At 41.3% G+C, this 25,042-nt stretch overlaps 2 protein-coding genes across 4 annotated transcripts in view; one reads left to right on the top strand and one right to left on the bottom strand.

Annotated features, from left to right (window-relative positions):
• RMND1 (required for meiotic nuclear division 1 homolog) overlaps nt 1-11,464 on the bottom strand; it is a 30,479-nt gene extending 19,015 nt beyond the window's left edge. The window contains exons 1-3 of one of the 2 annotated variants that reach the window (XM_070417457.1): nt 11,108-11,464; nt 7,132-7,646; nt 1,490-1,598 (exon numbers count right to left, since the gene is read on the bottom strand). In XM_070417457.1, coding sequence (XP_070273558.1) covers nt 1,490-1,598; nt 7,132-7,632 — 610 coding nt within the window. In that variant the 5' untranslated portion in view covers nt 7,633-7,646; nt 11,108-11,464. The remainder of the gene's footprint in view (nt 1-1,489; nt 1,599-7,131; nt 7,647-11,107) is intronic. The other variant, XM_070417458.1, reaches the window with a different exon arrangement.
• Nucleotides 11,465-11,795: 331 nt separating this feature from the next.
• Nucleotides 11,796-23,875, top strand: ARMT1 (acidic residue methyltransferase 1). Of its 2 annotated transcripts, XM_070419187.1 has the most exons (5): nt 11,796-11,892; nt 14,646-14,751; nt 15,183-15,427; nt 18,778-18,943; nt 22,005-23,875. In XM_070419187.1, the coding sequence occupies exons 1-5, from the start codon at nt 11,852-11,854 to the stop codon at nt 22,770-22,772; spliced, it is 1,326 nt and encodes a 441-aa protein (XP_070275288.1). In that variant the 5' UTR covers nt 11,796-11,851; the 3' UTR covers nt 22,773-23,875. The 2 variants fall into 2 exon arrangements, with proteins under 2 accessions (XP_070275288.1, XP_070275289.1); XM_070419188.1 differs by lacking the exon at nt 14,646-14,751 and having other exon boundaries at nt 11,825-11,892.
• The last annotated feature ends 1,167 nt before the right edge of the window (nt 23,876-25,042 follow it).

Raw genomic sequence — 25,042 nt, 5'->3', positions numbered from 1 at the left:
AAACTATTAGTGCTATTTAAAACTGCTCATTCATACCCATTTTGATTCAGTAATCACTAGTCCAGTTAATTATTATTAAAGTCTTAGTTTCAATACAACTAAAGCTCAAGAAATAAACTTCTTTCTACAAAATTAATTTAAAATAAAATGTGAAGAACCATTTATATATTCTCATCCTTTAAATACCATTTTATTTATAATTTTATATATTAATAATATAATTCTTAAATGACTAATCTTCCTGAATTTTAAATGATACTGTGTAAATTGAGAGTAAAAAAAAATATACAGAAACAAAGCTACTGACCCTTTCAAAGTTAATTATGAGAACTACCACCATAGTCACCTATAACCTTGAAATATTTTAACCTTTTAAATATTAAATATCAATATACTCATCCATAAGTTGTTACAAGTATATGAATATCCTAAAAGTTGTAAATATATTAATATATCAATTAATACATATACTAATATTAATATGTAAAAAGTTATATATAATTTCTTAACCTCAAATTAGGATCTTCAAAGTTTCACAATTTCTGCTAGAAGCTAGGGAATTCAGATAGGGACCGAACCCTAAACCACCTTTTCTGGGTGAACTCTAACTTCCCTAAATCATACAGAGGGCAAAGTTCACCTGTAGCCGAGCAGCATAAATGGAGGTGGAAGCCTCGTCAGGGAGAACGGTGCAAGCAGCCCTGGTGTGCAGCGCCCAGGCCACCCTACCCGGCTGCCAAGGGTGACTCCGCTTTAGGGGCCCTGGACAGAGCTCCGTTTTTCTAAGTCAATTATGCCTGTTTTTGCCATCAAATAGAACAAACAATCTGTTCGGATCATCAAGGCTGAGAAAGCATAATGATATTTGGACTATTTCATGTGAGAATTCCTGTAAGAATTTTCTCTGTAGCAGGGGGTTTTCAACCTACTAGTTTTGCTACTTTGAGGTAAATTCATGAATTTCCATCAAACTGTTCCAAGTTACTTATTTTTTAAATATAGGGCAGGCTATTTTCTCAAGAATCCTTCCTGACAGTAGTCTAATATCGTCGGTTAAGGTTATTTTAATATTGTGTTCATCTTTTAGCTCATTTCCTTAGTTTTAAAGTCTTGGATTATATGGTAAATTTTTCTTTAACGGCTCTCTCCAACATCTCTATCAATCTCCTGGTTCAGCAGTAATACTCAAATAACAATTCAATGCGGCAGCAATGAACTGCCATGGCCTTCATCATCCAAGGTACTGGTGATGCTGTGCAGCTTAACAGGTCTTTTTGATTTTAATCTGAGAACTGAGCTCCCATAAACTACATTCTAATTTCTTATCTTTGTATGTTGTTTGTATGAAGAGGTTCAACCACCACTTTTGTGATGCAATCCTTTAAATAGAAAATGAAACTGAAGCAAGTGTAGACTTAAGACAGTATCAGAGGAAAAGCATTTCCTGATGCATTTGGACATACTTGGCCCCAAGTTCAAGGAGATGTACCTCTAGGCAGGCTGGTCACTTCAACATATCCTTGAGAGGCCAGGTCTTGAGAGAGCGTGCTCAGGTGATACTCATCCGCAGTTGCAAATGCTGTGCAGTGCATCAGGTCCTGTTTCGGCGAGATTAGCATGACAGGGGTCACTGGGAGGCCGAAGTGTCTGCAATGGTTGCTGTCACCTTACAGGCTCCGTCTTGCAAAGCTAGTGTTTTTCCAAACATCTCAAAGACTCATACAAGGGATGTATGAAAGAGGAGGAAGGGCAGCAGGCAGACAGGTTGCTGCTGAGAGTATGAAAGAACTTGCTCCTGCCAGCCAAGACGGCGGATGGCTATACTGAGAAGGGAAGCCGCTCCCCTACTGGGAGTTCAGGCACAGAGTGAGCGAAGATACGGAGGACTTTGAATCATATGGGTGCCTGGGTGACACGCTATTTATTTATTGATAGATTGATTGACTGGATGACATGATATTCAAAAAGTCTCTCGAACCCCGAGTTCCCATGACTCTTATTCACAGCCACATTATTATTTAAGGTCATTTAATAACCTGTCACTAGCCTGTACAGAGATTATTTGAAATCTACAAAGGAATTATAGATCTTTTACTCTGGTTAATATTAAGCACAACGTTTCATATATGTATCTGAGAATGCACCTGGGTTTGGTTCCTGCACTGTCTCATCCGTGTGTACACGTAAACATTCGTGATTTGTGTCTGTACAGTGCACGCATGAAAAGACGGTCCAGTGCAGTGTTTTTCTCAAACTGTCAGTCACAACCCATAGTGCATCCTGATATCAGTTTAGTGGCCCAAACCAGCTGAAAAACAAAACTAAACAGAATAAAATAGAAAATACTAGAGTACATTATTCATAGGAAGGATACATTTTATTTGGTGAAGTTTTCTGTCACTTAGATATGTCTAAGTATGTATACAGGGTCACTATGTATATATAATATAAAATACATTTCTCACTTTGGGACGAGGTCAATAAAGTCAAAAGCTATTGGCACAGGTGCTAAGAGTTCAGGCACAGAATTTGATTTTTAAAAAATCAAAATTATAATAATGCCTGCCTTTTAGGGTTGTTGTGAAGTTTAAACAAGGTGATCAATGTCCACTACTTAGAACCCTGACTGGCGCAAATGCTCAACATTTCTTACAGTTATTAAACCACCAAAATTTATGGGAGGTTAAAAAGTTTATCAAGTAAATTACATCTGAACATTCACATATTCCTAATTTTCTGTATTAATATCTACTGATCAGAACGAGTGATTCTATTCCTTTGATATATATGGGGCTTTAGCCCATCACTGATCAAAAGAGGTGAGTCACTAAATCAAAAGTTATTCCTTGGACTCACTCATCTCAGCTCCTAAAGTCTTTCCTTTTCTGTTCCAGCCCTGGTATGAAATTCAAGAAAAGGAGTATATTAATTCCTTCCTTTCTCCCATCAGCAATAAATTACAATTTTACACAAAATCCAGATTTCCACCGCCTTTTGATCATGGGGAAGAACTGGCAATAATTGACTAGGGCTGAGGAGGGGCGGGCCCCCCAGCCCACACAGCCTCCCACTCCCTGCTGTCTCGTCTCCGTCACCCCCATTTGGTACTGGCCAGGCCCATCTGTGCTGAAAATGTTCACTCTTTTGCACTCTCAAATATGGGGCAAGGCAAAGCATTTCATCACCATTTCCAGGAGAAAATTTATTCTGAGCTCCAAAGAGTCAGATTATAAATACATTTTAAAACACAACCTGTTTTTCCCTTAGCCAATCCAAGGACCTTCTCTGCAGATTCCCTAAAGATTGTCATATGTCCTTCTCTCCTGGGTCCCATTTAGTTTGGCTAAAAGTTCTAGCCAGTATCACACGGCGTACATGGCTGCCACACTACTTTCTGTGTCCTCCTTAACCCGAATCTCTGTTTAACTTATGGCTTCTTCTACTAACAAGTGATTCATAAAGTTTTTCAGTCTGACTTGGTAGACATTTTTTTTCCCTTTGCTCTTAAATTGCAAGACTGTATTTAAATCTATTTGGTAAAAGGAAAGAGAATTATGAAGTGTCCTGATTTTGCATTTCCTCCTATTAATTCAAAGTGTTACTACTTTGTGAGAAGCTTTCATTTTCATATATGTCTTTTACTTAATTTTTATAATGAATCCTTATTTAGTAAGCATTTTATACATACACACACATAGTACAAATTTCAGGTTTTAAAATGGGGTAAAAAAAAAAAAAAATGGGGTCAACAATTTGCTCTTAAATAAATGTGCCAAACCAACCAAAAATAGTTCTTAGATTTAAGACCTAAATTTAGGCCTTCCTATTTTAAAATGTTAAAAACAAAACAACCCAAAGCCAAGAAAACCACAGCACTTTCGGTTATGGGTTGTTGTTTTTTTTCCTGGCCACAGAAAACACGTTCCAGCAGATGGGGCTAGAAAGCTATACATGATTCTTGTTTTAGCATCACACGTTCTGATGAGACACTTGTTTTAAAAAGGAAAGTTTATTTTGTTCACATTCTGTTCCTGAAGAACATTAGCACATTACAGCAATGCTGCTTCCCTACCATAAGGGGGAAATGCATGTCTTTGCTGATATGTACAGATTGTAGGTGAAGTTTATTAAACAGGTACATTTTACGTTACTGTTACAATGCTTTAGCTTTCAAGCTTTTTGACTGCAACCTATGGTGAGAAGTCCTTTCACATACACAGCAGATATATGCGCATATGCACACACCAGCAACTGACACCGTTTCCCCAAACAATATTTTTCACCTTTACCACTTGTAATGTATTCTGATACATTTGGTGATAGAGGAACTAATTTCTCGTAAGACATTTTTATGTCTTCCTTTTTTTCTCTGTTAGACAACAAGAAATATATGACTCAGGAGGATTTCCTCCTTTCTTTGATCACTGGGCTTTGCAGAACTAATGAATTAGTCATACCAGGTACCTGATAATCTTTATTCCTCTGTTCATGTCAATTGTTTGCTCTACTGTAAATATAATGCTTTTATTACCTCACTTGACACTGTATTAAATTTTGAAAAATCTACTTCAAATCCTTTCTTCTAAACAGAAGAAAAGTTCCACAGAAAGATAAAAAAATGGAATTCAGGATAATTGCTCCCGAATCTAAGGCTAGCCCAGAGAAGTAATGCCTCTTTGACGTTTTATAACGACAACAACAAAAAAAGTAACATCTTTGACCTTGTCAGGATCTTCATAAGAAACCTGCTTCTGCTCTATGCTGCTCGACAGAACAAAAGAAAAAAGGGAGTTCATCTTCCTCTTTTTGTATCTGCCATGAATTGGGGTTTTTATGCTTAAATTAATCTCAGTCACTTAGATACTGGATTTCCCAGACTATCACAAAGCTGAATGTTATAATAAAACATCAGGAGCTAGGAAGAAGAAATGAGAGAAGTTCACACGGAGCTCTTCCATCCTTCATATACTGGGTTCAGAGGGGCCATACACGAATTTAAACAAAAGCAGAATCCAAAATGAAAATCATTCGTCGATGCTTAACTTCATAATCTGAAGATTAGTAATGAGGGTCTGTAGATCTTTTCAAAGGAAGCCAATAGCCCAGTAAAAAAAAACAACAAGCCCTAGCTGGTTTGGCTCAGTGGATAGAGCACTGGCCTGCAGACTGACAGATCCCAGTTTTGATTCCTGTCAAGGGCACATGCCCTGGTTGTGGGCTCGATCCCCAGTAGGAGAATGCAGGAGGCAGCCGATCAATGGTTCTCTCTCATCATTGATGTTTCTCTCTCTCTCTCCCCCTCCCTTCCTCTCTGAAATCAATAAAAATATACTTAAAAGAAACACAGACAACAAAATTAAACATGCTTAGGGTCCACTCAGAATTGAGATGTTCAGACAGACATTCTAACCTGTTTTCTGATAGATTCAGCAGGCCTGATCAAGTTTTAAATATTCTACATTCCTTTAAAAAAAAAACACAAAAAACCTCACTCAAGGATATGTTTTTGATTTTTAGAGGGTGAGGGGGGAGGGAGAGAGAGGGAGGGAGGGAGGGAGGGAGGGAGGGAGAGAGAGACAGACAGACACATTGACATTGATTGGTTGTTTCCTCCCGCACACCTGACCAGAGATCAAACCCTCAATCAACTGAGCCACCTGCAGGGCCACATTCCTATTTTTTGATGATGAGGAATACAGACATAGAAATAATTCCTTTGCCTCTTTTCCATCCTTCCCAACTTAATAAACATTTATTAAGTACAAGGCACAGTTCTAGGTATTATGCAAGATAGGAAGGTTAACAAAGGGCTTGATCCTGACCCTAAATATTTCTCATTTAGAGGGGAAATGTGATTATAGCTGAGAAAGTCCCATATACCTTGTAATAGTGAACAAAAATACCCCTTCAACCTTCAAAGAATAAAAAAGCAAAAACCTTCCCCCTGCCTTTTGATTTGACCTTGCCACGTCATCTCACTACCCCACCCCACCCATGCAGTCCCATGGACTAATGAATGCTTACCTGTCTGCACAGTTACTAAAAAAATTATTTCTAATTGAATAAAGAATTCAATTTGATTGAAGGAATTCAGTTTGATTTTTTTTTAAATGAGTGTTTTTTTAGGGCACCATTCCTAGACTGCATTTAATACTAGCCTGCCGGAAGCCAATTCCAGCAGGTCATAATTGCAAGAGTTTCATCAAAAGGTTGATGGAACTTGGGGACTCAACAAGGGCTGAGTCACATGTGTTGTCGCCTGTTGGGAATGGCTGATGGCATTTCTCCAAACCGGAAAAGGAATGATTGCTTGGCTGCCAGACAGCTCAGGGCATCTTCATCTACATGTTATTGCCTCCTACTGGCCAAACACCTGAATAGCCGTAGGCAAATTCTTCAATCTGACAATGGATTCTGTACCAAACCCTACCCTTTGAAGTGTATATATCTACCTTGCCTTAGGACAAATTGTGCTAATAAAAAGCAAGGGGTCCTGAGGAAGAGAATTTAGTTCATTTAACTAAGTCTTCTCTGACTCCCTAACGCCTTTCAAAATTATGTTTTGTCTCTGGACTCTTATTTAAGTTACACACAGCCCTTCTCCAGATTTCCTGAACCCTTCTAGATGCTGGAACAAGAACCCTGGCACTAGTCTTCTTTTGCAAAGTTTCCTTAGGCCAATAACTAAGCCTTTCGTAAACTATATTTGTACATTTAATCACCTATAGCTTGTCTTTATATGTCTCACTAATTCTTTTTTTTAAAAAATATTTTATTGATTTTTTACAGAGAGGAAGGGAGAGGGACAGAGAGTCAGAAACATCCATGAGAGAGAAACCTGCCTCCTGCACACCCCCCACTGGGGATGTGCCCGCAACCAAGGTACATGCCCTTGACTGGAATCGAACCCGGGACCCTTCAGTCCACAGGCCGATGCTGTAGCCACTGAGCCAAACCGGTCAGGGCTGTCTCACTAATTCTTAACATTAAAATTTTGATTCCCTTTGAATATAATAAGTTTTACTCTTTGGCAAAGACCTTGATGAAAAAATTGCTGAGCTGTGTGCGATCCATGCTAGCCTAGAGAGGGAGCGATTATTCCTCAAACGAAGGCCCTCACCATGTTTTTACCTCGTTCACGGACAGAACCGGAAGGTTGGTCCTGGACGGTTGCCGGGTCCTCGAAGCTTTTAGTGATCTCTTGATCTGCGGAAAGTCTTGTTTAGGAACCAGCGTTTCTGTTGATGTGGATGAGCAATGCCTCTTGATGATTTTTATAAGCCACTTAGGAACTAATCGATTGGGTTTGTGAGTCATCCGGTGCGTGCTCAGAGACTTCCTGGTGGGGAGGCGTGCTTGTTCATCTTGGCAACGTGCAGTGCTGGATGCAGAGAACACGCTTGTGTATGATGCGTTCGGGTTCATTTCCAGGATCTGGGACTCATTCAAACCACCGGCTCTGGTATCAGGAAAGAACAAATCCAAGGTTTGACTTCTCGCCAGGGCGCCGCGTGTTGCGCTCTCAAGTTCCTTAAGTGGTTTTCCTGTTCGATGAACCAGTCTTTGGCGCTGACATGCTTTTGATAAAACGCAGTGAGATCCGGCCAGGGCATGGAGAAGTCTGGCTGACATGACCACATCCCAAGCTAGAAGGAAAAGAATTCAAAGTTCAAGTGTTGTTGTTGCTGTTTTTTAAAGTTTCAAAAAATACATAATATTTTCCTAGGTAACAGGCATATTTCTGTAAAAATATTTGCAAAACAGATACATCTTAACCTAAGTCTAGCAAAAAAAAAGGTTACAAAATAGATACAAGTATTTCTGCTACTTTTCCTCTAATCAACCTTCCGCCTTTTTTTTCTGGAAGATTACAAGATTATAAAGCTGACATGACAAGGGCCTTAAAAAAGAAAGAGATGCGAGAACTCTCCATTTACTTCATTAGCATATCTATTTTTAAAAATCTGTCCTTATAAATTCCTTTATTCAAAATGTATTCAGCCTTTACAATGAGGTAGCAATGAGCTAGGGTCAGGCATGCTTCCATGAAAGGACAGGGTCCCTGCCATCGTGGTGCCAACGGTCTCCTGGGGGGACAGGATCTCCATCTGTTCACTGTAACTCTGTGGAAGGCCCTAGGCCCTAGCAAAGACCCATTGCAAGGCACTGAGAACCACGCAGGAGCGTGCCCCACTCCACAGGAAGAGTCAGGAAAGGCTCCCAGGAGGATGTAAGCTGCTACTCGAAGGAGAAGGTGCTTTTCAGGTTGGGGGTGGGCATGGCAGTGAGGATACGGGATGTCAGACAGACAGACAGACAGACATAGACACACTTTCTTTTCACACAAAGAAAACAGACTACATAAGTAATTTCCCCCACTATTTATAGTATAGAATATTTATTCTTTCCAAGTAAGCCTGTAGCAGGCAATTAAAAATATGTTACAAAATCACACGTTAGGTGGGAGTCAGTGATCTCAGGATTCACTGTCCAGCCGGGGAAACAGACACATTAATGTTGTGAGCACTACAGCACGAATTGCTGTTGGGCCTGGGAAGGGAGCATCTGGGGTAAGGCGAGGGCAGGACAAAGTCAGAGGTGACAGTTGAACTGGGTCTCAAAAGGGCAGAGGGATCAGCAAATCAAACACCCAGGTACACAGTTCTGTTTACCTGACAAACAAGTGCAGCTTCAGGGGAGGCGGGAGTAAGCTGCCTCAGCGATCAGCACTGACAAGGAGCAGTGGCCAGATCATAAGTGACCCTAGAGCGTTTCTGTGGGTAGGGGGAAGCCAGAGCTTTCAAATGTGAGACTCACAGGGCCAAAGGATGTTTAAGAAACGTATCTTAGGCCCTAGCTGATTTGGCTCAATGGATAGAGCATCGGACTGTGGACTGAAGGGTCCCGGTTTGATTCCGGTCAAGGGCACATGTCCGGGTTGTGGGCTCAATCCCCAGTGAGGGGTGTGCAGGAGGCAGCTGATCAGTAATTCCCTCTCATCATTGATGTTTCTGTTTCTCTGTCCTCCTCCAGGTCAGGAAACTGAGGCTTAAAGAGGCTCACTGGTCAGTTAGTGAGTTGCAGCGATGTAATTAAAACTGAGGCTTTTCCAGTTCCCAAAACAACACTTGTACCCATAGCACTGTACCACAGGAATGGAGGGAGGAGGACAGGACGGGGGTGGGGGGTGTTTAGGGTTAGGGTGGGGCAAAAGTTGGTTTACAATTATTCATATGGAAAATAATACAGTAATTAATAAATAATACCCGGTTCTATCTCCAGCCAGAGCACATACAAGCACTCAAAGCCCTGGCTGGTGTCACTCAGTGGTTAGCATGTCAGTTCTACAGAAGAAATGATTCAGCTCTTCTCCCCTCTTTCCTCTCTGCCATTTATTTTTTCCTCTTTACTGGCACATTCCTATCAGCATACAACGATGCTTTCATTTCTCCCATCTGATAAAACCAACTCTCCCCTGGCTCCATCTTCCCTCCCATATACTATACCTTTTCTCTGAGCTCCCTTCCTTTTAGAGTTTTATTTGCTGTCTCTGACTCCTCGTCTCTGATTTTTCTCAAACGCACTGCAATCAGGCTTTCATCCCCACCCCGTTACCACTTGTCAAGGTCACCAATGACCTCCACATTTCTAAGTCCAATGGGCACTTCTCAGTCTTTGGTTTACCTGACTTATCAGCGACATCTGATACAGCTGATCACTCCACCTTCCTGGGAGCACCTTCTTCCGTAGGCTTCGTCTAGGAGTCCCCACGGGCCACTTACCTACTGCACTGGTGGCACCTTTGGTCTCTTGCTGGTTTCTCAACCCCTCAAGAATGGAACGAGCTAAGGCTCAGTATTTTCGCCACTGCTCTTCTCTCTTCTCAGATCTTGGTGATCTCACCCAACCTCATGATCTTATATACCATTTTACTCCTTAATGAGTATCAAAAACTTACCTCTAAACCACTCTCATTCACACACAAAATGTAACATTCTCAAAACTCAGTTTCTGAAATCTACCTACAAATCCTATTCTTCCCACAGTCTCTCTCCCCCTTTCATGAAATAGTAATCACATCCTTATCTTTGCTGAAGCCCAAAACCTGGAGGCCACCTTGGTTCTTCTCTTCATTCTCTATACCCAATCTGTCAGCAAACCCCACTTGCTTTATTCCAGCTAGTTCCTGCCACCCTGGTTGAAGCTGCTATCTCTCCCAAAGGTTATGGCAATAGCTCCATATTGTATCCTCCCTGTGTCTGTTCTTGGACTCCTACAGATTCTGCTCAACACAGTGACCAAAGTGATCCTTTTAACACTTAAGTCAGATCACATCTTTTCTTTGTAGAAAATTTGCCAATGGCCTCATATTTCACTAGAAATAAAAGCCAAAAATCTTAAACTAGCTTGTGTGGCCCTGCATTCTCTGGCGCTGCAGCACTCTAACATCTCCCACAGCTCTTTCCCTTGCTCATTTTGCTCGTCACTCTGGCCTCTGGATCTTTGCATTTACTGTTTCTGAATCTCTTCTCCCAGGTCTCTGCAAGCCTCATTCCCTCACCTTCTTCAGACCTTGGCTCAAAAGTCTCCTTCCCCAACCACTTCATTTAAAACGCACAGTCAGCACCCATTCTCTATCTTCCTCCCCTTTACAGCTCTCCGTTGCATGTAACATCCCTTGCATACCTTACATTTTCAGTTTATTAATACACACAACACATGTGAACTGGGTTCCTATCATGTGGTAGGTAGACACTGTCCTACTTGCTGAAAATACAGGAAAATGGCTAAAAATCCCTATCTTTTTAACTTTACGTCGCATTGGAGTGACAGATAATAAATACAGTAAATCAGCAAAGCAGACATTAAACAGCAACAATGCTAGAAGGAAAAATAGAAGAGGAAGGGATAGATTTGTCTCCCCTCTAAACTGCGGATTGAGGTTTGTCTTTGGTTCACGCTGTCCCCTTGGCCACAGTGCCCGGCACACAGTAGGCATTCAGCTCCTGTTTTTTGTATGCAATACAAAGCAGCTACTCGGTTCTTGGGCACGTTTCCTACGAAAACAGTATCAGTGGCCAAGTGACCTTAATCTTTGGGAACATACCTTCCAATTCCTCAACTTCAAAGCTATTTCATCTGTGCAGTGACCGCTTTGCACCGGCTCAGAGGAGCGTTCCGTAAGTGTTTGTGGGCTGAGTGCTTTTCACTCCCAGCTAAGTGGACCAAAGAGCACCGTTACGCGCAGAGAACCACGGCGGTCCCGGTGACACTGTCACGCGGAGGTTTCAGGCAGGCGGGGGCCCCGCGCAGGGCCTCACGGACTGCCGGGGCAGGCAGTGCACTAACCTCTCCGCCGGAAGAGAAGGGGGCCCGGCCGCAGAGGAAAGAGACTGGTGGCGACAGTTCCCCGTCCCCAGAGCCAACCCACTCCTGCACTGGGCCGGTCGCAGAGCGCGGCACTGCGCAGGCGCACAGAGCTCCGGGCCCGGCGGAGCGCGAGCCTCCCGGTCCACGTGACTGCCCGGCCACGTGACCGCGCCGCGACCTTTTCCGCTCCCTGGTCCCTGGGACCTCCCGGTGCCTGCTGGCTTCCGCCTCCCGCCTGCTTCCGGGTTCCGCTTCTCAGGTCGCCCTCCGCTGTCCCCGCCCCCGTCCCCGGAAGATCTCCTCGTCCCAGAGCCGGCCATTGTTTGTCCCTCTCACGGGCACCAAATAAAGTTTCTTTGTTCAAAAGCACTTTTTTTTTAAGCCGCGGCGCGGCCTTTCGCAGCTCCTCCTCCGCGCCGGCCCCGCCTCCCTTCCTGCGGCGGGCGAGACCCCAGCGTCGGCGCGGGGAACGCCGAAGGCGATGGCGGCTTCTCCGCCGCCTCTGTCGGGACAGGACGAAGGGTCGGTGTCGCTTGCCTCGCCCAGTGCCCCGCTCTCTTTCCCCTTCCCCAGCTTTGCGTGAAGCCGGGCCTCGCCGGGAGGCTGTGGGTAACCGGCGGGGAAGCGGCGCGGGCGGCTCAGTCCTGCCGGCGGGTGGCGCTTCCCCTGCGCGGGGGCGAGGCGGGGCCGGGGCGAGTCTCCTGGCGGCGGCCGCTCGCCCGGCTCCGCGCTCGGGCCGGCGGCGCCGCATCTTCCTTGCGGTGGCTCGTGGCGTCTCCCCGACCCGGGACCGGGCCGAGCGTCCCGGCTGAGCCCACCCCGGCCCCCGCCGCGATCCTGCCGGCGTTCTCGGGCGTCAACAGCCGTTCGCACCGGGCAGCCCCTTGTCCTCGCCGTGATCTGTGTTACCCCGCATGACGGCCTGGGGCGTGTGCGACGCCCTCCTGCCCGTTTCTGGGTGCTGCGGAGCATGGCTTAATGGTTCAATAAACGCGCTTTCTTTCCGGGGGGCGGGGGGGGGGGGGCCGCGGGAGGTGGTGTACAAATTCTCTGCAGAGGCATCTCAGATGTATGGAGAAATGTGTTTCTTCTAGCGTGCCGGTTAGGGTAAGCATAATCCTGCTATTGAGAATCCTACCAGGTAAAGTTGTGGACACCGTAAAAAAAAAAAATCCATTGGTATAAATTGAACGGTCACGTTTACTATTTGAGTTACGCCCTTCTTCCAACATATTGCAAAACACAAGAACACTCGTAAGAAAGTGACCTCGGTCTACTCCAGGGAGGCGAGAGAGAGACGCCCGGTGCCCCTCTTTCAGCGGGCACTTGGGGGTGCAGCTGGAAGGAGGGTGCAGCCGGAGGGAGTGTTCGCTCACTGCCCGAGCCCTGACCGGGAGGGTACCTGCACCCGGGACCCGGCCTCTGAGGACACTCAGTAGCTGGAAAAATAGCAATGCGCGCTTGACAGCTAAGTCCAATCTTCAAAGCACTGCTTTGTATCTGCTGCTTGGGAAGATTCAAGTGTCAACTCAATGTTCCTTCTCTCCCCCCAGGGAATTAGTAGTGTTTTAAAAACATTTTCTTTAAATTGATTTTAGACAGAGAGGAAGGGAGAGAGAGAAAGAAACATTGATTAGCCGTTCCACTTATTTATGCATTCCCTGGTGGGTTCTCGGATGCGCCCTGACTGGGTGTCAAACCCACAACCTTGGCACATTGGGATAGCACGCTAACCCAGTGAGTCACTGTGCCAGGCCCCCTAGTGATGTTTAAACGTTAAGTTCTGATTACAATGGTTATTACACATATTATAACCTAACCACTTTAGGTTACTCAAAGTAACACAGAATCGGCATCTTCTGATTTCTTAAAATTTATACTTAAAATGTTCTTATCGATTTTAGAGAGAAAGGGGAGAGGGAGAAACATCAACATGGATATGGGCTGCCTCCTGAGCACCCCCCGACTGGGGACGGGGCCTGCAACCTGGACATGTGCCCTGAGCAACAGCTTGGTGTGTGGGTCAGTGCTCACCCACTGAGCCACCCCCGATAGGTATCTGTTTGTCGTTTTATAGTTGTCTTGAGGAAACCTCAGTTACTCAGGGTATAACCCAATATTTAAAAAATTTCAGTAAGATATTTGAGTTTTTATATTGTTTTTTTTTCTAATTGATTTTTAGAGAGACAGGCAGAGAGAGAAACATCAGTGTGAGAGTGAAACATCCATCATCAATGGGTTGCCTCCTGCACGCTCCCTATCTTGGTCATCTGGGCGATGACCAACCACCTGAGCCACACTGGCCAGGGAGATATTTGAGTTTTCAGAATTGTGCTGATCCCAAGTTAAAGTTAGAATAGGTGTTTGGGCATCGGTATTTACAAAATGATTGTGTCAACTTTCTTTGTTTTTGCTTTGTCTCTGATGATGTAAGTGAATTGATCAGCTAAGTTTTGTGCTCTCTAAAAACTGCACAGAATTTCACCACTGGCTAAGGTCTGCTTTTTTCTAACTGTGCTGTATGTCATTACATATAAAATGATAATCTGTAAATCTTGGTATTTGTAGGTCTAAACTCGACTATGTTTAATTTTTAAATGCAAATATACTCAAGTTTTCCCTTATCTAGCTTTCTTTTACACTTTTAGAAAACCTTTTTTTTTTTTTGGTTGGGAGTGTGAGCTGGTAACATGCCTTAATTTTGCTTAGGGACAGAACAGGGTGGAAGGAGTCATTGTGCAGGTAGAGAAGGCAGCAGGAAAAGCCTTTGAAAAGAATTAAAATTGGCTAAGACAGAGAAAAGAAAGAAGCAGGATCATAACTATCTTTGTTTTTCTAATACAGTAGAGTCTTGCAAGCCGTTTTACATCCATGGCCTTGTTCATCTAAGATGATGTCACTTAGCAATTGACGTGGGAGGAGAACCTGTTTGAGTTTTAGAGTAATTTTTTTGTCCTATCACATCGTTAAACTAGTTTCTGATTAAGGAGAATAAAAGTAATAGATCGGGAAAGGTAAGGATTTAACAGATTTCCGGGGAGAATCTGGGGCTAGAGGCACAAAGACTGCCCAGCTTTGATGACATACCAGAGAAGCTGTCACAGATTTTCCTATGTCTTGATATAGTGTTAGCCAGACAATGCCGATTTTCCTTATAATGGTTGTATGAAAAGGAATTTTAATTTAAATGAGTTGCCCCAGAAACTAAAAGATGACCAATCTTCTAGTATCAATGCTACTAAGTTATACACTATGTATGTGATTCCTTTTTCTAGGTCGTTTGCATATCTTACAATTAAAGACAGAATACCACAGATCTTAACCAAGGCTATTGATACATTGCATCGACATAAAAATGAAATGTTTGAGAAACATGGAGAGGTATGAAATGTATTTGGACTTTAATTATTTTCTTAAATCTTTAACAAACATACTAAGCTGTTTCCCCTCTTTGATAATGGTCATTCCACTTGAAGATAATGAAGGGACTCTAGTTATTAGATGAAACTTAAAAAAAAAACCCGGTAGAATAGATAAGGCAGGATAATGTTGATATGAGATCTGTGTGTGTGATTTGATTTTCAACTTAATTCTAAATTTAAATGTTTATAATAGTTTGTGAAGACATAAGATGTACTTTTGTAATATAGTATTTCTTTCCTTCTTAAGTTTAGGTCCATAAAAATGTGCTACCCTAGAGGAAGTATTCATGTATAGATATTTAAATATAAAGTATATATAAAATTTAATTACTTACATATAGATTATATATTTTTTTAATACGTGTAAATGTTTCTTCCCTATTTCTGTAGAAAGGCATAGAAGCTGAAAAGAAAGCAATTTCTCTTCTTTCTAAATTGCGGAATGAATCACAGACAGACAAACCAATTGTCCCCTTGGTTGAGAAGTTTGCTGATACTGACATATGGAATCAGTACCTAGAACATCAACAGGGTCTTTTAAATGACAGTGACGGAAAACCAAGGTGGTTCTACTCACCATGGCTGTTTGTAGAATGCTACATGTATCGTAGAATTCATGAAGCAGTTATCCAGAGGTAAGTATATAACCATCAAATAAACGTTCAGATAATTTATGCTTTTTTTGAAATTATAAAATGATAAGTTTGAAAATAAAAACCAGTGGAAACATGAATTTAGTTCAACAGCTATTAATGGCACTGCTGGACATGCTGCAGATGTTATCACTATAATAGATTCTTGGCAATTATAATCCACGTGCCCGGAGTAGACATAGATTGAATATCTGAAGTAGGAACTAATTAAAAATTCTTATAAAAACTTATTTTTCTTCATGAGAAAACAAATTATACTTATTGAGGAAAAAGATGTTAATTTGAAATTATTATAAAAAAGGGCAAAGTAAATATTTGCTTTATTTATAAAACTATATTGTATGTCAGTTAATTTGGTATAAGGAATCAATAGCACAGAGAAAATAGAAAGCATGTTAAAGCTTTTATTAAAGTGTAATATACCTACAGACCAGTGCACATATCTTAACTGTTCAGCAACTTTACCAGAACATGCTTGCGTCCCTAGTGTCCAGATCAAGAGGCAGACCCGTCCTAGGACTCCAGGAGCCCCCATGCATCCCCTTCTGTTCACTGCCATCACGGCCCCTCCAGGAGAACCACTGCCTTGATCTGTGTTAGTTTTGCCTGTTTTAAAATTTCATTCCAGTGAAATTACATGGGATGTATTTTGGTATCTGATTTCTTTCATTCAGCATTATGTTGCTGAGATTCATCCCTATTGTTTGCATATAATTGTAAATAACTCATTTCTATATAGTATTGCAATATATGAGTATATCACAATCTTTTTAGCTCTTCTTATTGTTGATAGGTATTTGAATAGTTTTTATTTTGCAGTTATTATAAAGAGTGCTGCTTTAGAGGGAAGGCGAGGGAGGGTGGGTAGGTGGGAAGAGATCAACCAAAGAACTTGTATGCATATATGCATAGCCCATGGACACAGACAATAGGGTGGTGAAGGCCTGTGGCAGGGGAGGGGGGGGAATGGGGGCAGGAGGGTAGGCTAGAAGGGGTCAATGGGGCAAATAAGGAAACATGTAATACTTTCAACAATAAAGATTTAATTTTAAAAAAAAAGAGTGCTGCTGTAAACATTCAAATGCATGTTTTGGTGAACATACGGGTGTATTTTTGTTGAAGATGTACCTAGGAGTGAATCACCAGGTCATAGTGTATGCACATAAGCAGCTTTAGTAGATTCTAAAATAGCAAATGTTTAAAAATCAGAAATCATACATAGTGATGTGCGTTTATTCTCTTAAATACAAGAAATAAAGCTCATTCTTAATATGAGGTGTGACTTTAAACTAATGAGCAATTTGTTAATAAAAAACTAGAACAGCCCAGCTGGTGTGGCTCAGCGGTTGAGATCGATTGAGGGCTCCATCCCCACTAGGGGGCGTGCAGGAGACAGCCAATCGATGTTTCTCATGGATGTTTCTGTTTCTCTATCCCTCTCCCTTCCTGTCTCTTTAAAATCAATAAAAAACATATTAAAAACAAAACAAAACAAAACACTAGAACAAAGGTTGGGAAAGTTTTTTTGGTAAAAGGCCAGATAGTAAATATTTCAGGCTGTGGGGCCACATGGTCTGTGTCGAAGCTACTCAGCCCTGTCGCTGCAGTGCTAAAGCAGCTCTGGACGCCACATAAAGGAATGAGCATGGCTGTGTTCCAGCTAAACTTCACGTATGGGCACTGGCATTGTAATTTCTGTATCACAAAATATTCTTTTGATTTTTCCAACCATTCAAAAATGTAAAACCACTCTTAGCTTGCAGGTCAGACACAACAGGTGGTGGGCTAGATTGGGTCTGCAGGCTGTAATTTGCTGACCCCAACACTGGAGCCTATGTATCCAGCCAGTTTTTATTTTTTAAGTCGCCTGGAGAGTCGGATTTATTTCAGCAGTGCTGCCATTGCTAAAAACACCTTTTCATTCTTTGGGATTTCTTTCAGAGCCAGTTTACAAGCCTCAAAATGAATATGTCTCATTATTTTTTAGTCACTCCTCATTTTTGACCAAAAATGTTTTACTCCATTTGATTTGATTCTACTGACAATGCTCTGAGTGACGTGTGGCTGTCTCCAAAAAGAAATTAACTCCAAAGGGTGAAGATAAGCGATCACCGACAGGACGGTTAACCATGTGCCACAGGTTCTGAAGAACATTCCAAAAGTGCTTTGAGCAATGGCAGCATCTTTGGAATAAGGGTGCACTCCCAAGGTGGCTGGTGCTGGAAGGAGCCAGCACTCATTTGGATTATACAGCCTGGTATGTTTTTGTTTTTAAATCAGTCCTATAACCGAGTCATATTGTTTTCACCCTAAGGTAGCTACATGAGTAGATCTAAATGTACCCTAATTTAGAAGATCAGATCATCTGAATGTCTTCACAGTTGATTCTGTTTAGGCCGTTCAGTTAGTATTTATACCTTCTTAGTTATGCTTTTGTAGGGCAATATTAATATCATTTGATCTCATTGGACAGCATGTGGATATAGCACATCATGGCACATATATCGCCATTGGTCACAGTCAGCTTGGGAGTAAAAGTTACCAAAAAAAAAACCACCCAAACTAAAAATCTACACATACATGATCAAAATATGTCATCATAAAACTTACATTAGTATGATCTGGTTTATCTCAAGTAGTCATTGTGTTCCCATAATGCTTCTATGTTCGAATCTTAGTGTTTACTACATTATATTCAGATATTCTCTTTCTATCCATATGCTTGTTATTTGGAATCCAGCCACTTGAGCACCCAAAAAATGTTTGTTAAACTGAAGCAGTTGTCTTAAAATTTTATTTCTCTTTCTCCTTTTGCCCTGGAAACGGGGTAAATAATTATGAATATGGTCACTAATTATTTAATACTTCCAGGGCACTTTTGGCAGTTAATTAAAATGAGTTTGGGGGATTTTGTGTACTTTGATTATCATTTTTGTGTAACTTGACCTATGTTATATATAGTGTTACCTGTCATTTAAAAAAAAAAAAATATATATATATATATATATATATATATATATATTATTGATTTCAGAGAGGAAGGGAGAGGGAGAGAGAGAATCATCGATCGGCTGCCTCCTGTACCCCCTCTCCCCCCACTGGGGATCGAGCCTGCAACCTGGGCATGTGCCCTGACCGGGAATTGAACCTGAGCCTTGTTGGTGCGTGGGACGACACTCAGCCACTGAGCCACTCCGGCTGGGCAGTTATCTGTCATTTTTGAGACCAAATGCTACTATTCTCTTTCCTTTAAAGAATGCAATTACTCAAACGTATGGGAAAAAGATGCAGAGTTACATAAATGTTTCACTTACGTTTTTCTCTCACTTTAGTCCACCAATTGATGACTTTGATGTATTTAAAGAATCGAAAGAACAAAACTTCTTCGAGTCGCAGGAATCCATCATGGCTTTATGTATTCACCTGCGAGAGCTGATGCAAATAATTGAGCATCTGGATGAGAATCAGTTGAAAAATGAGTTTTTCAAACTTCTTCAGGTAAATGTGATCATTCATCTCCTGAGTATGTTTGTTGAGTTCAATAGTTAAAAAACAGACTGGTACACATTTAACAACAAGCCCGGATATACATTGTCATTTTAGTTATCATTGATCATTTACAAGAGGTGACAATCCATTTAAACTCTGAAAATGGGTTTTGCAATCTCTTCTACTGCACCTGCCGGTGATGTTCGAGGCTTCATAGGTTCTGTCATTCTTGAGAGAATACTTCACAGTCATTTGGTCGGCCCAGCCTGACTTGGGCTTCAGTGTCTGCTTTGTCGCTTATTTGTGATTGGATCTGAGCAAGTTACTTAATTTCTCTGACCTGTAGTTTCTGAGTCTGTTCAATGACGGTGGTATTGAACACCTCATAATTTGATGTGAGGAACTGGATTCATTCACGTGAGTACTGCGCAGAGTCTGGAACACAGAATGTGCTGTCGTCATCATCAGGTAGAAACTGTCCTATTTAATACAGTCTCATTACACTTCTTCATCAAGCTTGTATAAGTTTAGTTTTAAATTCTCATTCAAGACATCCTTACATTTATATACTAGGTTCGGAGCGGTTTGAAAATGTGTAGTTGTACGCAGTAGTTCCCCAGCCCTGACTGCCTAGGAAAAGTTAGAAACATTTCCAGAAGGAGATGTCAGAAAATGTTATGAAGAGAAATAACGCAGGGAAGGGGCCCGGGAGTGTTGGGGGAGGGAGGCCATATTGAGTCAGGAAGGACCTGCTGGGACCGTGCCCTGGGGGAAGGCCTGAAGTGGTGAAGCAGCAGATCACAGGCATGTCTGGTGTGAGAACCCCAGAAGGGATTCTGTAGGAAATGAGAGAGGTAAGAGGAGGGGCTGGAAGGGCCACAGAAGGCAGGTCTGATTCCTAGAACGAAATGGGAAGCTATTAGAGGGTCTGGATCAGAGGAATAACATTAAATGACTTATTTCAAGGATTACTTCTGAAAACAGACCAAAGGGGCTCAGGGTAGAACCTGGGAGATCTGTTATTAAAATGACTCAGGTCCAAGTTGGTAGCATCAGAGGTGTTAAATCTCTCAAGATTCTGAATATACTTGGAAAGTAGAGGCTCCAGACAGGTTGTGGGACGTGACAAAGTCCTGATGGAACGTGTAGGGCGAGCAGAGCAAGCTGAGTGATGAAGAGGGAAAGGTCAGGGTATTGTTAACTAGTAAACCCAATTATCTTGTCTCCTCTGAACTATCCTTTATGCTTAGCTTAGACTTAAGAGAAGAAAAGCAGGACGTTACTCATTATCTATAGCTCGGTCATTCTTTCACAGCCTTTGAATATAATACATTTTTCGTCCCATAAGTATAATAAGTTGTGAGAAGAAGGAGTACCGATCTGTTTTCTGTCACCTGCTTCGGCCGCTACCCAAAATTGCTGCTCTGCTCCCCAGTAAAGGAGCCAAACCTGCCCCCGTCACTGTTCGTGAGCACCAGCAGGTTAACTTCCTGCAAGGAGCTCCCAGCTGTTTTAGTCTGTGGGAATATTGATCTGTTCTTAAAACCATAAAACTCCACCCCTGCCCACATAAACATTGCAGTGTCTACTCTATCAAACATTGTTCTCGATGGCAGGCATGTAATGGTGAGAAAACAGACCAATCCTTGCTGGCATAGAACTTGTAGTCTTGAGGGAATATAGACAATCAAATAAGGGCACAAATCAATATAGACTTAATCACAGACTGGAAATATGCAGGAGGCCAACAGAGACCCTGACCTCAGCTGGGGAGGGCCACCATCTACACCAGTGCATGTTTCTTTATCAGAGTTGGACTTAGATCTAAAAAAATATATGTGTGTAAGTATGTGTGTATATGTGTATGTGTGTATGTATATACATATATATGTATTCATTTAATCCTTTAAAAATAGTATTCTTGGTTGGAACATGCATTTTCCTCTTATTTTGAATCATACAAGAGTAGAATCTGTTTTGGTTACTATTTACTGAGTACTTCTATATGCCAGCCATTGGATACATTACTTACACCCGTTATGTCAATTCTCGCAATAACTCTATGAGGTAAATACTCTTTTTATCTCATTTTTCACTTGCATAACCTGAGCCTTGCGGGGGGGGGTGGGGGGGGGGGTCTGTACTTACCATTGGTTGTCAATTGGAAATGCAGGGACCTGAGCCCAGGTCTGCCTGCTTCCAGAGCCTGCACTCCTACACACGTACTTTTAGTTATGGCTTTAAAAAAAGGAGGTTATATGCCATTTCCCACAAAATAAGCTTAAGTATTGTTTCAATTTAAAGTAGAATAATAGATTATTAGAGTTGGAAGGGTCTTTAGACTAGACATCACCTTGTCCAATTTCTTTATTTTACAAGTGAGAACTAAATCCTAGGGAGACTGGATTTACTCAAAGAAATTGAGCAGGTTTTTTGGGGATTGGGGGTGGGGCTGGGAGGAAAAAAGTCACTTATTTTTTTCTTGACACTGAATTATAAAGTAAACTTTGTGGCTTCTTTTTGGATCTTGTTCTTATATCTGCAAGATGCAAAAATTTCATTCTGATTAAATGATATGGGTCATTAAAATCATTCAAACCAGTTTTTAAAATTTCACTACATACTAACCAATTAAAAGTTTCAGTGTTTTACCTTTTCTTAAAAAATAATGTGTTTTGTTTATGATTTTATAGAGAGAGGAAGGGAAAAGGAGAGAGAGAGAAACATCAGTGTGAGAGAGAAAGAAACATTGATCACCTGCCTCATGCACACCCCCTACCGGAATCAATCCTGCAACCCAGGCATGTGCCCTGACCGGGAATCAAACCTGAGACCTTTTGGTGCATGGGATGATGCTCAACCAATTTAGCCACAAGGGCCAGGGCTGTTTTACCTTTCTATACAACATCATACAAACACAGTGCATTATTAGACAAAGTGGATTTGTTGGACGTTTTGTAGAAATGAATTTTATGAATACTTGCAGCAACCCTTTCCCCGACATCCTGCGTGTTAGTTTTTGTTGGTTATTCAGAAGAAGGGTAAATATTTTGTACTTTTTCTTTTTCAGATTTCACTGTGGGGAAATAAGTGTGATCTGTCTCTATCAGGTGGGGAATCCAGTTCTCAGAAGACCAATGTAATAAATTCTTTGGAAGACCTAAAGCCTTTCATTTTGGTGAATGACATGGAACATCTTTGGTCATTGCTTAGCAATCGCAAGAAAACAAGAGAAAAAGCATCTATTATTAGAGTGGATATTGTTCTGGATAATTCTGGGTTTGAACTTGTTACAGATTTAATATTAGCCGACTTCTTGTTGTCTTCTAAATTAGCTACCGAGATCCATTTTTATGGAAAAATGATTCCATGGTTTGTTTCTGATACTACTATACATGATTTTAATTGGCTGATTGAACAAGTGAAATATTCTGATCATAAGTGGGTATCCGAGTGTGGGGCCAACTGGGAAAACTATGTTAAGACGGGCAGGTGGGTTTACCATGATCATATATTTTGGACACTGCCTCATGAATTCTGTGCAATGTCTCAGGTTGCTCCTGACTTATATGCTGAACTACAAAAGGCACATTTAATTTTATTCAAGGGTGATTTGAATTACAGGAAGTTGACGGGTGACAGAAAATGGGAGTTTACTGTTCCGTTCCACCAGGCTTTGAACGGCTTCCATCCCGCCCCGCTCTGTAGCATCCGCACGTTAAAAGCGGAGATTCAGGTTGGTCTGCAGCCTGGGCAAGGTGAACAGCTCACGGCCTCTGAGCCCAACTGGCTGACCACCGGGAAATATGGAGTATTTCAGTTTGATGGTCCACTTTGACTTGGTTTCTGAACTCTGACTTGTGTAGAAAGATCTGACAGGCAACAGTCATCCTCAGAAAAGCAGTGTGTGAATTTAGTCACGTGACTGCTTTGCTTTAGCTCTGAGCAGCTGGGCTTCTTGGGGCTCAGTTATATACTCTGGATGCCTTTTTCTTTGAACATTTTGCCCCATACATTGTTTTGGGGATAGATGGGTTAAGCTAGTCACAGGTCTTTGCATTTATGTTGGAAACTTAGTGACTTATTTCAAGTTACATGCATAATTTCAAATGGTTTTCATGAGCTTATTTTTAATTGGGCAGAAAGCAATATAAGGGAATAAATAAACTTTTTACAGAAAATACTATGCTGCATGATATTTAATATCCTAGGAAGCATGGAATTTTATTTAACTTGATTTGGGGCTCTAGAAATAAGGGCTCTGTAAAAATATACATCTTAAATATGCTTTATAAGGAGGGGCATTTCTTACAACTGTGATATTTGAACACATGAAAGTAAAACTTACCTCATAATTTAAGTATACTTTTGTTCTTAAGTTTTATTTAATTTCAATTGCCTGTTTCATTTGCCTACATTTGGATTTTGATTGACCTTTGGAATTGTAGGGAGCACAAAATTGAACAGAATGAAATAAATGATATTTGAAGAAAAATGTAATACCTTTTGCATTCTATTTGTGGTCAACTGAAATAGAGTATTTTAACATGTTTTAAATGAACAGATTTTTAGATTGCTTGGCAGTTTTAAAATATGCTTTAGATAGAAAAGATTCTTGTGCATTGAATTTGGAGTACTACCAACGAGTTGAATCTTTTTTATATTCTTACATATTTATTGGTGATCACCAGTATTAAAAACAATATGTTTCAGGTCAGTTTGTTTTGAAACTGAAATTGGAAATAAACCTAGAAATGTTTTCTTGCACTAGAATAATAAAATGAATTGTACTGAGAGTCACATTGGTTTTATTTTCTAATGGGGAAGGTCAAGAAGGGGAGATTTAAAATGAGGTGTATATAATGAAGAAACTCATACTGTATACTATAGATATTGCCAAAGCAGTACTTAAATTGTATCATTAAATGAAATTATATTGTATGCCTTTAAGTGTTTAACATTTGTTTGTAAAATCTATATATATAAAAGGATAAGTATCCATCCGTCCGACTGGTAGCTATGATGCACAATGACCACCAGGGGGCAGATGCTCAATGCAGAAGCTGCCATGATGTGCACTGGCCATTTAAAAATAAATGGCACCACGGACCTGGCACCGACAAACCAACACTTGGCTTTCCCCAAGTGGGACACAGGCCCCACCACCACCCTGGAGCGACCCCACCAAATCACAGCCAACGCTGCCAAGACCTCATGGTGCAAAATGCAGCCCACAGCCCAGCCTAGAAACGGTGGCTGTGGCCAGGTAATGACGTCACAGAGCAATGCCGGGCTTCCTCTCCCTAGTGACTGGCAACCTTGGAGTTTCTTCAGCCCAGGAACATGACTTGCTTTACAGCCAGGTACAAACATTTTACAGTTTAACCAAATGTTTGTGTAGCATTTTCCTATGCCTCATCTCATTTGATCCTCACAGAAGTCCTGGAGTAGGTAGATAGGAGACTCGGTAGAATCCTTTCTTTTCATTAGCAAGACATGAATAGCGATATTAAAATATTTCTTCTAATTAATTTCCTTTCAATGTGCACAAGTCCGTGCACCAGGACACTAGTGTTTATATAAAGCTGCATATTTTGAATTTACTCTTTCCTTATCTACATATGTTCCTGTTATAAACATTAAGTTACTTAAATACTGAGCATATTAGAATTATTTGCTGACACTTGACATAAGTTAGAACACAATTGAACATTTGTGTCATCTTTACAGTCACAGTGTGACCTATGGTATAATATATTACATTTTCCAGAGCACTGGATGTTTTATATTTTTACCATGTTTTATCAACATGAAATTAGGATGTCTGAGGAAGTAGTTCACCCCCTCCTACAAGAAAGAGAACAAGGAAGCAAGAAAGGTACCCTCTGGAAGAGGAAGTCAAGGTTGCGTTTAAACAAATGCTTAGCAGAAAAAAGCCCTCCTATAGTTTCACTAGTTGATTTTTTAACCAATTTTTTTTGAGATATGATTTACATACATGATTCATCCATTTAAGTGGATAGCATTTTAGTATATTCACAGGGTTGTGCATCCATTACCAAAATCTAATTTCAGAACATTTGCATCACCCCTGAAAGAAACCGTGTA

This window comes from Myotis yumanensis, unplaced genomic scaffold, assembly GCF_028538775.1.
Source record: "Myotis yumanensis isolate MYYU_CA2020_CCGP unplaced genomic scaffold, mMyoYum1.0.hap1 SCAF_6, whole genome shotgun sequence".
NCBI classification, from domain to species: Eukaryota; Metazoa; Chordata; class Mammalia; order Chiroptera; family Vespertilionidae; genus Myotis; species Myotis yumanensis.
The sequence above is the reverse complement of the archived record's forward strand: the minus strand, read 5'-3'. Positions and strand labels throughout refer to the sequence as shown.

Coding starts and splice junctions, on each gene's coding strand:
- ARMT1 (XM_070419187.1), top strand. CDS start 11,852: ATGGCGGCTTCTCCGCCGCCTCTGTCGGGACAGGACGAAGG. Junction 11,893..14,645: donor CTGTCGGGACAGGACGAAGG/GTCGGTGTCGCT, acceptor TCCTTTTTCTAG/GTCGTTTGCATATCTTACAA. Junction 15,428..18,777: donor CATGAAGCAGTTATCCAGAG/GTAAGTATATAA, acceptor CTCTCACTTTAG/TCCACCAATTGATGACTTTG.